The sequence below is a fragment of the Scomber japonicus genome, chromosome 7 (assembly GCF_027409825.1).
Source record: "Scomber japonicus isolate fScoJap1 chromosome 7, fScoJap1.pri, whole genome shotgun sequence".
Taxonomy (NCBI): Eukaryota; Metazoa; Chordata; class Actinopteri; order Scombriformes; family Scombridae; genus Scomber; species Scomber japonicus.
Genome location: NC_070584.1, coordinates 6,634,700 through 6,652,215, shown reverse-complemented (window position 1 = coordinate 6,652,215; position 17,516 = coordinate 6,634,700). Strand labels below are relative to the sequence as shown.

Sequence of the window (17,516 nt, the reverse complement as noted above, 5' to 3'; positions counted from 1 at the left end):
TTAAGAAACACTTTTATTTAAAAAATGGTTCTTAATAGGCATAATGATACAAATAGAATACAATAAAATACTATATAATAAAACTAACTAACTAACTAACTAATTCACCAAGAAAAGGGAAATTTGATACAGGAATTATAAAGAGGAAAGAAAGGCCGTGATTACAGGTCTACATGGGTTTAGAGGAGTGAAAGCATGGTTTAGATATCAGTTTAAATATGAGGACATGAGGGGTGAAAACCTGATATTTAGATTTTTGAGAGGAATTAAGACTAAAATTACAACTCTGTGTTAGAATCACACCGACCTACAATGGACAACTCAATCCACAGGGAGGCATCCATGCGATTTAAAAGATGCCAACTCCCATAAAACTCCAAAGAAGTACTAAAAAACAGATTCGCCAAAAAAAGAGCGCCTTATTATTTCCCTACCAGTGTTGTGCGAAGACCCGCCCTACACTGCCTCTGATTGGCTCTGATCTTGATATTTTTACCCTAATACCTAAGTCTAACCAATCTCACGATTGAAAGCAGTGAGTACTTGCTAATCAGAGATAGGGGAAGGCGGGGCTTTACGGATTGCGGGTGGAGGGAAAAAAACATAGCAAAAGGAGCAGCAGATGGCGGTAAACAGTAGCTAGGCGACCTGTCGAGGACACGCCGCATCCGGCTTTTTGCTTGACGTCGCATCCGGACAAATTGAAGCTAATGTTGCACAAATTACAAAATGTTTTAATGAATTGTTAGCGGCTTTAGGGTTGTTTGACATGTTTGGCTCATTAGGTCGGTGTGGGGTAGAGTAAGCGATAGCGCTGCGGAGACTTTATTCCCGCCTCGTCAGTGTCTGCCTGGCAACATAGTTAGTTAGAGACGAGAGGAGCAGCTCATTGTTAGCCTGGCTGTCTGTTAGCCATGCTCTCACACTCCGCTTTCACTTGTCTTCTGGGTTGTCTGGGCTGGTTTGCCAAACATTTCCCCGCAGTATTACCGTCTTCGTGTTTGTTTCTTTGTGCTGCAGCGGTTGTTTGAACGTTAACTTTTTTTGTTTTAATGTCGTGTCCGGCGGAAGAGCAGAACGTGAAGCTCGTTTAGTTTGAAGGCGCAGAAACGGCTGTTAGCAAGGCAGCCGGCTAACTTTGAGGAAACGACTCAACGCTCGCTGACTTGTTTTAATTCAGTGTTGACGTTGACTTGTGCGTTCACCCTCGTCCATTCAGAAAGGAGCCTGTTTGCTAACACTTTACACTAGTCGAGAGACGAAGCTTGAATTTCTTTTTGGTTTGTGCTTTCGTTTTTGACTCGCCACCATGGCTTCTTCCTCTGGAAACGACGACGACCTCACCATCCCCAGAGCAGCTATCAACAAAATGATTAAAGAAACTCTCCCTAACGTACGAGTGGCCAACGACGCCCGGGAGCTGGTGGTGAACTGCTGCACAGAGTTCATACACCTCATATCCTCCGAGGCTAACGAAATATGCAACAAGTCCGACAAGAAGACCATATCTCCCGAGCATGTTATCAACGGTGAGTCCTGCTCCATGTTTGTCCCAATAGTAAATGTATTGAGAATACAAGAGAGGGGGTGTGTCGATCGCCCCCCCCCCCCCCTTGCCACGAGTTTTAACAACACTCGCGCTAATTATTTCACTTTTGCCCACTTTGGTTTCACATCACAGCTCTTGAGAGTCTTGGTTTCGCATCATACATCACTGAGGTGAAAGATGTCCTGCAGGAGTGTAAAACTGTGGCTCTGAAGAGGAGGAAGGCCAGCTCTCGACTGGAGAACCTAGGCATCCCAGAGGAAGAGCTCCTCAGACAACAGCAGGAATTGTTTGCCAAGGTATGATCTGAAGCTAAAAGTGACTAGGTTGATTCTCTATGTATTATTACACTGTGGGCTGGGAGGTGAAAGACACTTTGATGGTTTCACACCATTGCTGAGAGTGCCCACAAAATAGTAGCTGTTGTGTTGCAATACAGGAAATCTTGCAGGTGAAGTGTTGCATGATTGTAATCAGTCATCAGTGTTTGTGTGTGTCACTGAAGAGGAAAATTTACCCCTGAAGTTTTCTCTTTCTTTTAGTGAGAGTTAAATGATAAATGGGCTACATTTATGGAGCAGCTTTCATGCCACATTAACTGATTCATGCACACATTAATACACTGATGGCAGAGGTTGCCATGCAAGTTTCCAATATGCTCATAAACATGCTCACTCACAACACTGATGACATAGCCTTCAGGAGTAATTTGGTGTTCAGTAGTCTCCAGTCCGCACATCTGTGTCTTCTGGACCGGAGGAGTCGGGGATTGAACCACAGATCTTCCGATTAGTGACGACCTGCTCTACCTCCTGAGCCACAGCCGCCACTTAGTTAATGAATGCTGTTGTGTTCGTGTGTGGATAACCCTTATGCACAAAGTGGAAATGGCAACGGTAGCACAATAGTTTAGTGTACAAACAGCAAAGGAAATCACATATTTAAAGAGGTCCTATTATGCTTTTCCTTATTTTCAGACATGTAATTATATATAATGGTTGGATATTCAGATAAAACTTGTCAAATAATGAGATATATGTAGAAATGATCCTGTGTAACATTATGGCATTTTCACATTGTGTTTTTGGGGTGGGGTCACACTGACCCCACCCCTGACTTGAGTGGAGCTGGCACGCCGTGACTGTTTTTCCACTTACACAGCAGAGAAGTAAAATAAGTAGTTTACCTGTTAGAGGTGTGCTGACTGTCTGCAGCTTTTCATCAAACATCATTACCACTGTCTGTTTCTTCTTGTACTATTCCTCCCTGCATTATTTGTAACTGATCAGCTGAACAAAGGGTTTCAAATATCTCCATAAGTTGTTTTTACTTTTACAATTCTTTTGTTAATATGATAAACCGCAGAAGACCACAAACTGACACAAAATAGAACAGTTAAATTGTCTGCAGTATGGAAGGAAGGATGCAGTGTCATAACTGAACACAAAGAGACATATTGCGTTGTCACACGTATATGCCGCTAACTCTTTCTCCAAGAAGTTATGTAGTATATTACTGAAGTGTCATATTATGTTGGCAAACATAATCTCAGCCTGTGTTCTGCTCTCAGACATAGTGTTATCAAATGAATGAAGAGCTACAGTTATGTACTGTGTTGTAGTAGCAGAGAGGAGGACGCACAACAAAAGCACTTTGGTCAAGTGTTAGTGAAAGATAGTGTTTCTGCTTATATCTCCTGTTATTCATCAAGTCATTGTGTACTATGATCTTTACCTAACCTTAACCAGGTGCTTCCAGTGTCTAAACATAACCATAAAAAGTTTAATAACACTGTAGTTACTACCAGTGTTTATTACAATGCAAGATCTGATATTTTGTTACAAAACAAATGTAATGTGTGTACTCAGTACCATTCTTGCAACTGACACATACGCTACATAACATTTTCTCATTATAGTGCCAGAAGCCATAATTTTGCAGCCATGTTTCCTGCAAAGTATATTTACTGTTGCATTTTAGTCAAAGCCATAATTTCTAGGGGACGGGGTTGGTGCAGCTTCTTCGTGTGTAGTGTGGGTTCAGCAGTAGCTAAGCCGCACCTCCTCAGAGGAGTAACTACACATGTGCTGGTTTTGCTGTACTTGGTTTGACTTGGTGCATTAGCTCAGCACGGCAGGGATTTGCATCTCCATAACAACATGAGAAGAAGGTGTCTTTAACTGATGTGCTTGTCTTGAGTCAAAAGCAGCAGATGTATATGTCATGGCTGTAACTACCCATTAAAAGAGGCATATATTTGAAAATAAAAAGAGGAAAAACAGAGGAGAAACTAAACTTGAAACCACAGAAATTCTGTTTCTACAAAATAAAACAGACTTTTACAAACAGCTTCCTCTCTGGTCTCCAGCACAGCCTAATAGACATAATGACGTTATATCTTTGAGTCAAAAATATTGTGATACTTGAGCTCTAATGAGACAATTATATCAACATGATACTTTCTAATGGTCTAATAAGCTCTTTGTGTGCCTTCCTGTGTGTCATCTCTCCTCTGTGGTCGGACTGTGTATGTGTGTGCAGGCGCGGCAGCAGCAGGCAGAGCTTGCCCAGCAGGAGTGGTTGCAGATGCAGCAGGCCGCTCAGCAGGCACAGATGGCAGCAGCATCTGCCAGCGCCGCGCAGCAGGCTGGTTCCTCTCAGGACGAAGATGAGGAGGACGACATGTGATCCCCAGGACGGCGTTCAAACTTGTCCGAAAATCCCTTCCAGGGACAGCGTGGGCACACAAATCTCCCAGTACTGTCATCGACAGAGACATGAGACTCGTGTGACCGCTGGTTATTACATCAGTAAAAACATGGGGAAAATGCACATTGGAATGGACAGTGAAGAGAAAGCTGAAAAGGAGGATTTTTCAAGATAGCCTCAGACACCAGTACCTGAAAAATGCTTCAGATCAAGAGGCTGTTGAAGTTTGTTGATTAATCTCATTCCCCGCCCTCCTTCCCCCCTTTATTTTTTTTTTCCAGTTGCTTCTGTTTAATTATGTCTCAATATTCTGTTGTGAGTAATTTTGTAGATTTCTGGACGTGTTATGGACACACCTGAAGACAAACGTCGCCTGAAATATGTCAGTGATTTATTTTTTTTTGGTGATAAAAGCAGCAAGTGTTCACTTCTGGTACTGCCCCAGATTAGCTTCCTTCTTGTTATCCGTTGTTCTAGATCACTTTAAGTGGTTTAGGAGAACTGCTCTAGATTGATTTCAGAGCAGCTAATTCCTCCTTTCTTGTCATTTTTACAGAAAGGGTTTTCTTTTACCCCCCCCCCCCTTCCCCACATTTCTCGGTATATTTGTGCAACAGAGGAGGATGTGAATATTGGAATTTTTGTTAAGTAGAGAAAAAAACTGACATTTTTGTTTCATTTTAGCTCACTCAGATACTTTTATGTTTTTTTTCGTACCTTAAACCACCCACAGTATTGGTAATTAGCTACACCTTTCAGAATAAGAATATTTTTGTCTCATAGAACCAAAGATAGAGGACAGACTAACAGCCCACAGTAAGTGTTTTTTAAAAGGTGTAGGTGCTACTGTGGTTCTCGTTGCTGACTCCCAAGTCAGTGTTAAAGATTATTAACCTATCTACGACTTTGTAAGATACTTTGATATCCAGGCTGAATTTGTTATTCCCCCTCCGCCCCCCCTCTCCCTCTCTCTCCTTGGGTGCAGTATCAAAAAACATTTGCATTGTGACTGTGGTAAAATCCTCAGTGTAAAAGACAAGTAACCTAGTTGTGATACACATTCACTCGCCTATACTACAAAGTTGTATTCTTTAAGCAATAAAGGAATCATGTTTTATAGACAACTGTTTTGTGTCTACCGTAATTGCCCTTTTAATGTTCTGAATGTAAACACATGATGGTTACCTCCCTTACACACCTCAGTGCACACGCTGTTTGATGCTGATGTCTCATACTCTTCATCCCTTGGGACAGTCAGATGTAGTGGAGCACTCAGCCTACTGGGACCACTCGCTTGCAGTCACTTCCTCATATAGTGTTTTAGACATGGCAGGAGCAATCATAGAGAACATGAGCACTAAGAAATTGCTTTTCTTGGGTCTCTTTATTCTTGTTTTTCAAGTTCTTTCCATCTTGGTTGGTGCATTTATTGGTAAGTAGTTATATTTTATTACTTGATTGCTGCAACTACAAATAGTTACATGTATCTATGATAAAGTGTTGAGAGTTAATGAGGAATATGTTTATTTGAACCAGATTATTGTAACAGCCTAATAAAATTAGGAGTTTTACTGTCTCCGCTTGATAAAACATCACAAATATTTTGCTGATTGGGTCATTTCTCTTCACCATAGCTCCCAGTCCCACCAGTGCCATCCACTACTTGGCCACTAAATGCATAAATCGCCACAGGGCGCGTGTCTGGCTGGTGCCGTGGGGATCAAACAGGTGCCAGCAGATCCACAGTTTCGACGAGCCTTTGGCAAAAACACTGGATGCCAATGACATCGTGTTCGCTGTGCATGTACCTCTTCCCAACAAGGAGATGAGCCCCTGGTTTCAGTACATGCTGGCTGTTCTACAATTTGACATTGCATTCAAAATGATCAATCAGATCGGTAAGATGTGTGTCTTTGTGTTAATCATTTAAATGGTGAGTATACTGTAGATCACATCTGTTTCTTCAGTTGTGACTCATGAGTCGTGTCCATGTCTGTGTAGAAGATGATGTGATTGTCACTATCGATGCTGGCCTTGCGTACAGGGATGATTTGGCATCTGAGTGGACCACGGAATTTCACTCAGTGGAGCAAAGACCACTCAGGTGCACATTTGAAGTCCCTAAGGTAAACCTACATGGTTGCATTTAATACTTACAAAATAAATGATGATAAAAGTTTGTCTCTACAGAATAACTTGTAACAGTCCATGATTTTGCAGATCTATGAAAACGAAGGCCGCTTCTATCACTGTGACCCCATACCATTTATGGAACTGGGGAGTGTGGCCCACAAATACTTTCTAATTAACATACGCTTGCCAGTTAATGACACAGTGAATGTTGGAATTGGAGAAATAAAGGACATCCATATAGTGGTGAGTTTAATCCTTCTGATTTAACTTCTATTATGGGGTTTGACTTCCAAATCCAGCGTGTCTCATACTGAAATATTGAATGTCTTCCTGCCATTTAAGGACATCCACCAGAATGGAGGCTTCACCAAAGTGTGGATCAGCATGAAGACTGTCTTCAGCCCCTGGATATTTCTAGCTACAGCTTGGTACTGGCACAGGATCAGCCTCATGGCGAGATCACCAGTCCTCCTGGAAAAGTATGATTCAATATGGAGGAATGACTAAGTGTATTTATTCAACCAACTGCTTGGCTTAACGCTACAGTTGTGTAGTCACATGAAGAATATTGCTACACTTTAATATCAAAGGTATAATTCCATGGAAGCTTAAAGTGGTCAATATTAGATAAATAAGTAGCTAATTAAGATAACACTAAATACAAAGCATTTAAATAAAATGTACTCAAAAATTGTGATTGGCTGAAAAAAAGTGGGAACTGGTGATAACTGCCCAGTTACACAAAGTGAGATTCTGAAATAAAAAGTCAAATAAAAATCTAAGAAATAAATGACAATGAAAAATGACATGAAGAAATAAAAAGTGAAATGTGGAAACCCTACTTTAGGGTAAGTTGGGTTTTAATAATTTTAATATTTTCTTCAAATATTCCACAGTTTTATTGGTTTAATTATTTAAATATATTTTCCATACCACTTCTATATATACATCATAATGTCTTATTGATTGATTTCTTATAGAAAACTTTGGGGCTCCATATAATCTTTACATCTATACAGGTTTCAGATATCTTATTGCTGCTGACAGGTGAAGTTATACAACACTGCTGCATTGCTCTATAGTTAAATCACTGAGTGCATCCCACTCTCACAGTGAGAAGGTAAAAAACACAGGTAACCCTTTTGTCCTACTTCCAGAGGTATATAGTACCTCAGGGCAGCGTGTGGAGAGCAAGAGTAATGAAAAATGCTTTATCTTAAGTGCATGTTTGGCTTGGTGGAACCAGGTTATTACTCTGCCTGCAGCACTTATTTGACTTTTAAGAGTAAATGTGACTTTTTGGATTCCACGGGATACTAGTTGGACTGTATCTACCCTTTTCAGGATAATATTTGCCCTGGGTATCTCCATGACCTTCTTGAATGTGCCAGTGGAGTGGCTCTCTTTGGGCTTTGAGTGGACGTGGATGCTGCTGTTTGAAGATGTCCAACAGGGTGTCTTCTACTTAACGCTCTTCTCTTTCTGGATCATCTTCTGTGGGGAACACCTCATGGTTAGCCTCTTGCTCTAGTTCTCTATTATACATTGCTCCATGCTTTCAGGCTAATCATGCTCTTTATTTAAACAACAACAGGACCAAAGTCAGAGGAATCGGCTGTCAGCATACTGGTGGCAGGTGGGACTTGTGGTGTTCGGTTCATCTGTTCTTCTCATATTTGACCTGAGTGAAAGGTAATGACAGAACTGGTTGAATGAGGTCTCGGTTGCCATTGTTGTATGTCTTATTAAATATGAATATGCTTCATTTCTTTTGAAAGGGGGGTTCATTTGACCAACCCTTTCTACAGCGTGTGGGCATCGGAGGCTGGGACGAACCTTGTGGTATCCTTCAGATATTGACACTGTATTATAAAAGTGGGATTCTGCGTAATGAGAACATACCTTAAAAATGGGTCTCTTGGTGTCACCCACCCATTTCCCTTGACCGACCTCACAGCTTACCTTCATTATTGTGGCAGGGATTGCCGCTTGTCTCTACTTCCTCTCTCTTTGTCGCATGGTGATTTGTGTGTTCAGGAACATTGGTGGGAAAATCCAGCAACTTCCTGCGATGCCTGAGGCTAGGAAACGGCGTTATAAGGTTTGATTCATCACAAATACAAAGTAAAACAATGCTAGGAGATCTTTCCCTACAATAGTCAAAGCATTATTCTCACTTGTTTTTTCCACTCTTACTGGTGTTGGCAGGGTATCATCTTCAGGTTCAAGTTTTTGATGCTGGTAACTCTAGCATGTGCAGCCATGACTGTCATCTTCTTCATCTTAACTCAAGTAAGAGGGAACCTTTATGATCAACATGGAAGTTATTATTTTGACACGATTAAGCCCCTAAAAACCATTCCAACTGTTTTTTTTTATCTGTATCCAGGTCAGTGACGGTCACTGGCACTGGGGAGGCTACACACTCCAAGTCCACAGTGCCTTTCTCACTGGGATCTACGGCATGTGGAACCTGTATGTGTTTGCCATTATTTTCCTCTATGCCCCCTCCCACAAGCACTACAGGAACAAGTCAGGAGACAGTGGACAAACAGGTCTGTAACATTTCTGCTCCGTTGTTAAAAATCCTGTTCTGCAACAATGAGTGAAAAGAGATATTTGCGTTGTGAATATGTCAAACATGTTTCATAGCAACAGCTGTTTGTCTGAGATCATGTTCACTACTCACAGATACACTGGAGAAACCAGAGAGCCAAGAGACACAACTGACATATGGAGAGCAGGGGCCGACAGAGACCTACAGGATCACGGGGAAGGTAGCTGAGGAATAGACCCAATTCAGTTTAAAAATCCTCTTCTCTTGTGTTATTTTTGTCATTCGTTTGCTGTTTCTAGAACTTTTTGGCCACATTATAAACACTGACATGCTATCAATGTGTATTTATTGTTACCTGTGTCCATTAATGTGCAATGTCCCTTTTAAATAAATAAATAAAATTAAGATACGCCTATGTCTATCTACTGTATTAGTACATGGTATCTGGTGATTAACATTGGGTGAAACGCTCTTTCTATACTGTGAACACAACTTTTACTATAGCTGTGTCTTATCTTTTGATTAGCTGAGTTCAGTGTGAGTATTTGCATCCGTAGACTGTTAATCATTCATTTCTTTCACTCGCACATCCGCCTATATGGTGAGGTTTGTATATTCTTCTGTACTACAAAAAACTTACAGAAATGTCGTACTTGTGTATTGTAAATGATACCAGCAGTACAAGCTTGTGTTAGATGTTTAGGATTGATCTCAACTCACTAATGTGCTACTCAGGCCCTTTTTTACACACTTTTTTTAGAGCAATTTAAAAAGATGCAACCATGTATCATCTCCATTAACACAGACATGCTCTCAGTCCTGGTTTCAGTTTACTGGCCTCTTTAGCTCCTATATTGGTACTAATTGTGATTTGACCACAGTCACAATCTGTCTTAAATATGTCTGGTCTGGTTTGGAGAAATGACACAACCTAAATAGAAATCAGGGTTAGAGAGATACATGTTTTAGGAAGTGTAAATGAAGTATTGCCAGATGGTGTCATATTAAAAAAAACAGCTTCATACTAAACTTGAACATGCAATACTCAACTAAACATTAGATATACAAACACTATGTTCATATGGGCAAACCACTCATCAGTGGTGGAAGAAGAATTCAGTATTGAAAGTAAAAACACTTGTAGAAAGATGCTCCCTGTCAGTTTTCTATTAATATCACAGTATTACATTGTTAATGTTGTTAATGCTGATGCATTGATGCATAACCAGGATGTGCTGTGTGGGCTGGTTAGGGTGAAACTAGTTTAAAATCTATGATATCATTTGAGAACTGAAACTTAACAATTCGGAACTGAAACTGAAAAAGTGATTGAGAAATCTCAATCAGTGAATAAAAAAGTCTTGGGAGACTTTGCTTAATTATTATAACACAAATGTGATCCCATATAAGTACAGTTCATACCAGTGATTTAAATTAAGGTAGAGAATAAGAACAAACTGCTACATACATTCATTTTATGGGTTAACCTTTGATCTTTTGAGAGAGACATTGAATCATTTTACCACTTTTGGCCCTAAACAGTTATTTAAATGACACAATCTAACAAAGTGTGGACAGTACATCTCTGCTAACAGCTCATAGACATTAATACTCCATGTAGACATTACTTTTTTGTAAAAGGTCATAATCCAGAAAGTTTTGGAACCTCTAGTCTACTCTTTAACAATGCATTGGATTTTTATAATTTTATCATATTTCTTAATGAAAAATCTCAAAGTTAATCTTTGCTACATTGAATAATAATGCGTGTCTGATATGATTTTTCATATTATTACTACTTCAGAAATTTTTTGAATCTATGAATATGCAAATATATTTAATTTAATTCCTGCCCCTTAAAATCAGATTTTTAATTAGCACAGAAACGTTCCACTTTTAGCAGATGAGTGTTAAAACAACCTTCAAGTGTCAAATTCTGCACATACATCATTCTGCACAGTGAGGCTCAAACATTGAACTGGAGGAACACAAAGAAAAACTGATTTTTAGTGCAGTTGAAGTTTTAAAGCAGAATCAAACAGAAATACTCAAGGAGAACATTCAAATAGGTCAGAACTGTACTTGAGAACAGCACTTGAATAAATAGTTACTTCCCTCTGCTGTCCTTTTACATGCCATCACTGAAAACTGTATGTGGTAGATGAGAGGTTTTCAGAGTGGGAGGTGGGGCCTACCCAGAGTGGCTCCAAACTGTTTCAGGGGAAATGAAAGAAAGTTAAAACATATTTCATTAGTTATTATATTAAGATATTAATTATTATTATAAAAGGAGTTCAGAGGTACAGTAGTTTTGGGGGAATTTGACCGTGTTGCCCACTTTCCCATAGTCCAAAGTGATAAATGATCTTTTATTAATGTATTTGATGTAGTCTGAAGTTATGTCAAACAGCAATATTAGACTATCTTGGCTCAGTTATTGAGTGTCTGTGGAATCAAATATCATAACCATGATCTCATAGTTATCCAGGAACTGAGCAAAACTAGGCAAGAATGTAAGGAGGGGAGTTTTTTCCAAGCTGGGATTCAGAGAAGGCCCACAGGCTTGACTGTCTGCAGGCAGGCAGACCACCGACAGAGGGCGCTGCTGTCAGCACACACACAGACTGAAGCCACAGGGAGCAGCTGCTGTCACTCTGCTTCACACCAACAAGCCTGAATGTTTGTTTTCTCCCCGAGGAAACTTCTCAATCGACACAAGCAAAACACCAATTCTTAATCGAAGGAGCTTCATCTGGATCGTTTCATGGCTGGACTCTGAGGAAAAACTAAAACTCCGTCGGATCCGACAGAGAGAGAGAGAGAGAGAGAGAGAGAGAGAGAGAGAGAGGCCAGGTGAGTTTGTTAGCTCAAAGATTACATGAATAATCTTGTAACAGCTGTAACATGACAATGACAGCGGAGATGTATGAACAATGATGATGTGTTTAGGTAACATCAGATGGTAAACTATGACCTCCAACATTAACCAAACTAGCAGGGATGTAAAAAGTAGGTAAAACATCCTAAATATAATCAGATCGATAAATTGCATGTGATAATCTGCCATGTAATGTCATGACATTTTATATCAAAGCTTTAAATTTAAAGCCATTCTTCAAATCCTCTGGTTGGTAAACAGGTGTTTTATAAGCAGCATGGGTGGCTGTAGGTAACAGGTGGTCCTGAGAGGTGAAATTAGGAGGGGACAGTCTGCCTCTCATTTATTCAGACAGACTGAAGAAGAAGAAGATGATGATGGTAAACTCCAAAGTCATTTACACATTTACAAAAAAAGGTTCATAGATCTACTGCTGTTTCTTTGAACTGAGCAGCATCATTATTCAATAATAAATCAAGAAAGGGATAAAAAGTTTAGGTCATACATGGAAACACTTTGAGCTTAGTTATTGAAGAAAAAAAAACTTGAAACTCAATACTTTTTTTAGTTTTAATTTTTTGAAATAAAGTTTTCTGTTTGGTCCTTTGTAGTAGAAAATTGATGCTGCTTTGTGCTGTGTGTGGCTTTATAAGGATTCATCTTCTACACTGACACCATCAGCCTCTGAGACAGTTGCTCCTAATCCTCCTAATCTTTACAGAATCAATAATGATTTTTACTGTCCAAACCTACTTAAACAAACAAATAACTTAGTGGTTAAGGAGCTACAGTGAGTTGTTGATTGATTGATTAGATTGAGAAAATTAGCTATGTCTTTTTTTTTTTAGAAAATAACTAAAATATCTTTTTTTTTAAATGTGAATTTGTTCTGTTATTTAGTCTTCTATGACAGTAATGATTATATATATATATATATATATATATATATATATATATATATATATATATATATATATATATTCTGAATATCTTAGGGTTGTGGACTGATAGTCAGTGACAAAACAAGACATTTGATGTTTCACCTTAGGATTTGGGAAACAGTGATGAACATTTTTCACAGTTTTCTGACATTTTGATTGACTCAAAATGTACAAATAACTGATTAATCAAGAAAATAATCGACAGATTAATCAGTAATGAAAATAATCTTTAGTTGCAGCTCTAAAGTGATAACTGTAGATGTTTAATGTGTAGAACAACTCTCAGTCAGTCTGCACCTGCAATGATTAAGCAACAGCAAACATGAACACTGAATGAGACTTGAATGTATCCTGATTGGAGCTTCATCTAAATGCTCTTATAATGATTATTTATATTATATTACATCTGTCGTAACTCAATAAACACTTTATCAGAGAACAAAACATCATTTTAAAGACAACTTTTTTATAATAACATGGCAAATACCAAATGTTTTCTGTTACCTTAGGTACAAGTTTAGGCTGCTGAGTTGCTATAGTGATGTGATTTACTGTATGTATCAAATGGATATTGATTGTTGATCATTTAAACATCTTAGGGATAAACTAGTGTCCAATCATGTGATTGTGCTTGAAACAGCATCAGTTGTATCACAGGAGTCATTGACAGGATTATTTGACATAATTAAAATATAATGTGAATTGTTTAATTGTATAATTGACCAGAACATAAAAGGAATCAGAGTGTTATTAAGGTATTTGACTAATTCTTGATCTTTTCAGTAGCGTGGCTTCTGGCAGGTCAGTGTGACTCCACCTGAGTGGGTTTTGGGTGCTGACGTGGGTTTGGCTGTGTTGCCTGGTTACACCACAGTCACTGGTGCAGACCTTAGCGCTGTTTAATCTTGTGAGAGTGTTGCCCCCCCCCCCCGCCCCTGCCTCCCCCCTTTCCCTCCCCTCTATCCCTCGACTCAAATTCCACGCTCGGCCTCCAGGGAGCCGGTCTGTGCGTCACTGCTGTGGTCACAAAGACCTTCAGAGAATGCTTCCAGTCAACACACTGGAGCCACCGCCGCCAGCCTCGAGCCCCATTAGTCCACAGCAATATGTGAAAAATGTCCTCCTGCCTTGACACACGTCATCTCTCAGCCTCCTCACTGGGGCGTATCAGAGTGATGAAGGTATTATACCATCACTGAGTATCAGGAGGCTAGTGTGTGTCACTCAGGAGAGATGATTACTTCACAAAGCATTAACTCCTTATCACCAAGTCATAAAAGGCTTTCACAGTAGGCCATATCGTCAAACACTTTCCATTTCATGCACACTATTATCTCTTCTTTTTGTCTTTGTTCATATTCAGGGTCCGATTGAAACAGGCACTGAACAAACATATTCATCTGTGAAATGTAAACACTGCTGGATGAAAGCAACTTGTTTCACTTTAGTCTTTGTCAGCATGATGTTAACAGACCTTCCCACTGTGGCACCTTTGCTCTGCAGTATAAAGAGAGATTATAGCAAAGTCCTGAAATGATTCATTGCTGAATTGCATAGTGGCTTGACAGAAAATGAATTGCCATTAATTGATAAGTGATTCATCATTTAAATCATATCTAATGGAAAAAAGCCAAAAATTAATCTGGAATTTGTTGCTTTTCAGTGTAAAATATTATTGAAAATTAAATATATTGTGGCTTTGGGTCATAAGGATGAATGTTGGAAACCACAGACCAAACTGCACATACATAATAATATAATATTGCAGTATTATTACTTTAGATTATATGCTCAGTTATATTTAGAAATGATTAACACACATTGGTGTTTTTAGCAGTACAGACTGAAATACATCAGCATTGAAGCAACTCTGCCAATTAAGAGTATATATTTTTTATTTTAAGAGTATAGTATCTGTTGTAGATGGTTTGTCTTTTCGAAAGCTTTAAAAGTTTAAACGCAATACATTATTGCCATAGTAACCAAGTTGAGTTGATGGTCTTAGTGCAACAAAAGTCCAAATTGATCACTCAAGAAGCAAGCAGCTCTTACTGCATTTTAAATTCAATTGTAACTGCTGTCATTTAAGTTGTAGCATAAGACAATTATGAAGGTCTGCATGAGGACAAATATTCTGAGTTAAAAAAATAATAATCCAGATTGTTAATAGTGTCAGAATATTGCAAAAACGTAATCATAACAAGAATGATAGTGTGTGTTACCTGCCTTATGCCACAATATTACATTCTGTTACATTTCCTGTGTAGATGATGACTAGATAAACTATTTTTAAACACTGAAATTGTTTGAAGTACAATAGATTGGTTCATTATAGATACATATATATTAGAGCTTTGCAATATATCAAGTGTATTTAGCACATGGGGAGAAGGTATTCCCATAGTTTTTGGGAATAAAAGCAAAGATGTGTTTGACTAGGGTGGGTGATGCTGATGTGAAGTAGTCCAAATACTGTGTTGCCGTGGCAACCTGCTAGCAGCGCAGATAAAATTAAGCTTTCATGGCTGTCCATATCTGTGTGACTAGTGAAGCCACACATGCATTCACATACTGAATGCTAATTAATACGTTAAAGCTCTTACTGTCAGCCCCTTTTTGGGTCATGTGACTGTGATTTTAAGCAATAATGAGGTAGCAAGTAGAAATGTGAGCCACATACATCGCCGTCTGAATCAAGAGAGCAATGCTGGACACAGTTTGGTTGTAATGAATTTGAAGTAAATATCTCTTTTGTTTTATTGATAACTTTTCATTAGATCAAACAGGAAGCTCCATCACTGATAGAACCTGTTTCTGCTGTCTCACTGTTCTCTCTCTCTCTGCCTTCCTCTGAGGCAGGATGTCTCTTCAGAGTGACAGGGTGCACATTTGGTCAACCGGTGGAGGTTGACCTGTGAATGATCTCACTGACATTGTGCCACTTGTCATGTTGCTGCAGTGAGATATTTATAGGCATGACAACACACAGCTCAACTGACACAATTGCACAAAGTCAAACAGTGCAGGTCTCTGTGGTGCATCGGTGAAGCGCCTGGGGGAGTGAGTCTCCTAACAAAGCCATTGTTATTAAATTTAATTATCTTCTCTTCCATCTCGCCTCCCAAAAGGTGACGTGTGTAGGGATGTTTTAATTAGTTGGATGGGATGCACTGTGTATGTCTCTTAGTATGTTTTAATTCAGTCTGACCCATCAAACACATCACTACTATTACTACTTGTTATTACTTACTTACTATTACTTGTCACCGTAGCTACAATGGCAAATGCTCCAAATCTAAAAGTAAGAATTTATTAACCTCTATGCCACAGATATATGTTCCTGTTTAAGATAGTTCAATAAGATATAGAAGTTAAACATTAAGATTATGTGAATTAAATCACATGATTTAATTCATTTTAAAGTTTGGTGATGTTTGTATCTCATCCGAAACAAGATATGTAAATTGATAGGAATAAGTATGGCTGTTATGTTCTTGTTTTAGATAACATTTGATCATAATATAGTGTGATTCAGAATGTATTTTCACTATAAACCAAAAGAAAAATGATTTTGGTATAGGCACTAATTATAAACCAAGTCATAATATGAACAGTAATGTAAGGGTTAAACAGTAGCATATCTTCTGGAGATACACAACTGTGGCTGCACAACGTTAAACATCAATCAATATGCATTTATGTCAATTTTAATAAAGTAAATAAAGTAAAATTTGATTTCAATAAATACATACACAAGTGAATGAATGAATAATAAATAATATGGTGTGGAAGTAGAACTGGATATAGTCCCAGCATGTGTCTGTTACCTTAGAGGACCTTTAGCTAAGCACAGATTTATAAATACTCCTTGTATAAAGCTTTATAATAATGACATATTCTTCATGTTATGCTACATTAACATGTTCGTACTAACTTGAAACACAAAACAAGCCTCCACTACACTGCAGTGCTACTGGACAGTATGGTAAATTATAAACTAGTCAAGGAAGTCAGGGGTTACCTAGCAACTGAAACACAGCGGGTGATAAAACATGTTTGGTCTGAGCGTTGTACAATAACAGTCCTCTCAGTGTTGGTTTAACAGACTGATGACTACACTCATTCTGTGTGCTGCTAGACTTTAGGATGAAAATGTATTTCATTTTCAAAACCAGTGTGTCTCCTCTCTCCCAGTGCTGCACATAGTTCATTTCCATATTTTCACACACACATGCACACAAGCAGTAATTCAATCGGTTGTTTACTGTCACTATATAATAGAGTTATTCTCTGTCCCTATTAGCACACTTACTATTCTTTCAAACTGACAGAAAGTATTCAAAAACTCTTATTCATTCAGACATGTTTTGGCCAGCGTGGCTCAGACAGTTACAGCTTTGTATTTGATCACAGTTAAATGACATACGCTTGTTTAAAAAAAACCTTTTGCAGCATTATAAAACATGGAGGTGAATACCAGTAAAGTAAAGCCTTCAATCAATCAATCAATCAATCAATCAATCAAACTTTGTTTTTATAGCAACTTTCATACAGTAAGAATAAAAACAATGAAGAAACAAAAACTAAGAAAAAAATTACAAATAAAAATCATAAATAATGCATTTAATAAATCTTTGGTGCTTAAAACTGTACAGATCCATATGTGTAATGTAACTCACAGATAATTATCAGCAGACTCTGCAGGTCCTCCCTCTTCTGTTGAGCATGTAAAGTCTTTTAGCTCATTGTTCT

The 17,516-nt window shown here is 38.5% G+C and overlaps 2 protein-coding genes across 2 annotated transcripts; both read left to right on the top strand.

Moving 5' to 3' along the window:
- The first annotated feature begins 703 nt into the window (after window positions 1-703).
- dr1 (down-regulator of transcription 1) lies at window positions 704-5,374 on the top strand. Its single transcript, XM_053322014.1, has 3 exons — window positions 704-1,529; window positions 1,682-1,845; window positions 4,088-5,374. Exons 1-3 carry the CDS (start codon window positions 1,310-1,312, stop codon window positions 4,232-4,234), a joined length of 531 nt encoding a protein of 176 aa, XP_053177989.1. The 5' UTR covers window positions 704-1,309; the 3' UTR covers window positions 4,235-5,374.
- A 207-nt stretch (window positions 5,375-5,581) lies between these two features.
- Window positions 5,582-9,187, top strand: LOC128361799 (protein wntless homolog). The gene is made up of 12 exons (XM_053322356.1): window positions 5,582-5,687; window positions 5,890-6,153; window positions 6,257-6,381; window positions 6,476-6,631; window positions 6,731-6,867; window positions 7,733-7,901; window positions 7,983-8,080; window positions 8,167-8,230; window positions 8,346-8,489; window positions 8,597-8,680; window positions 8,778-8,943; window positions 9,080-9,187. The coding sequence occupies exons 1-12, from the start codon at window positions 5,582-5,584 to the stop codon at window positions 9,178-9,180; spliced, it is 1,614 nt and encodes a 537-aa protein (XP_053178331.1). The 3' UTR covers window positions 9,181-9,187.
- Window positions 9,188-17,516: the final 8,329 nt, after the last annotated feature.

Bases quoted from the DNA above. Each gene is read 5' to 3' on its own strand.
- dr1 (XM_053322014.1), top strand. From the start codon at position 1,310: ATGGCTTCTTCCTCTGGAAACGACGACGACCTCACCATCCCCAGAGCA. The intron at 1,530-1,681 runs GTGAGTCCTGCT...TTCACATCACAG, and splicing joins TCCCGAGCATGTTATCAACG to CTCTTGAGAGTCTTGGTTTC. The intron at 1,846-4,087 runs GTATGATCTGAA...ATGTGTGTGCAG, and splicing joins AGCAGGAATTGTTTGCCAAG to GCGCGGCAGCAGCAGGCAGA.
- LOC128361799 (XM_053322356.1), top strand. From the start codon at position 5,582: ATGGCAGGAGCAATCATAGAGAACATGAGCACTAAGAAATTGCTTTTC. The intron at 6,632-6,730 runs GTGAGTTTAATC...CTGCCATTTAAG, and splicing joins TAAAGGACATCCATATAGTG to GACATCCACCAGAATGGAGG. The intron at 6,868-7,732 runs GTATGATTCAAT...TACCCTTTTCAG, and splicing joins TCACCAGTCCTCCTGGAAAA to GATAATATTTGCCCTGGGTA.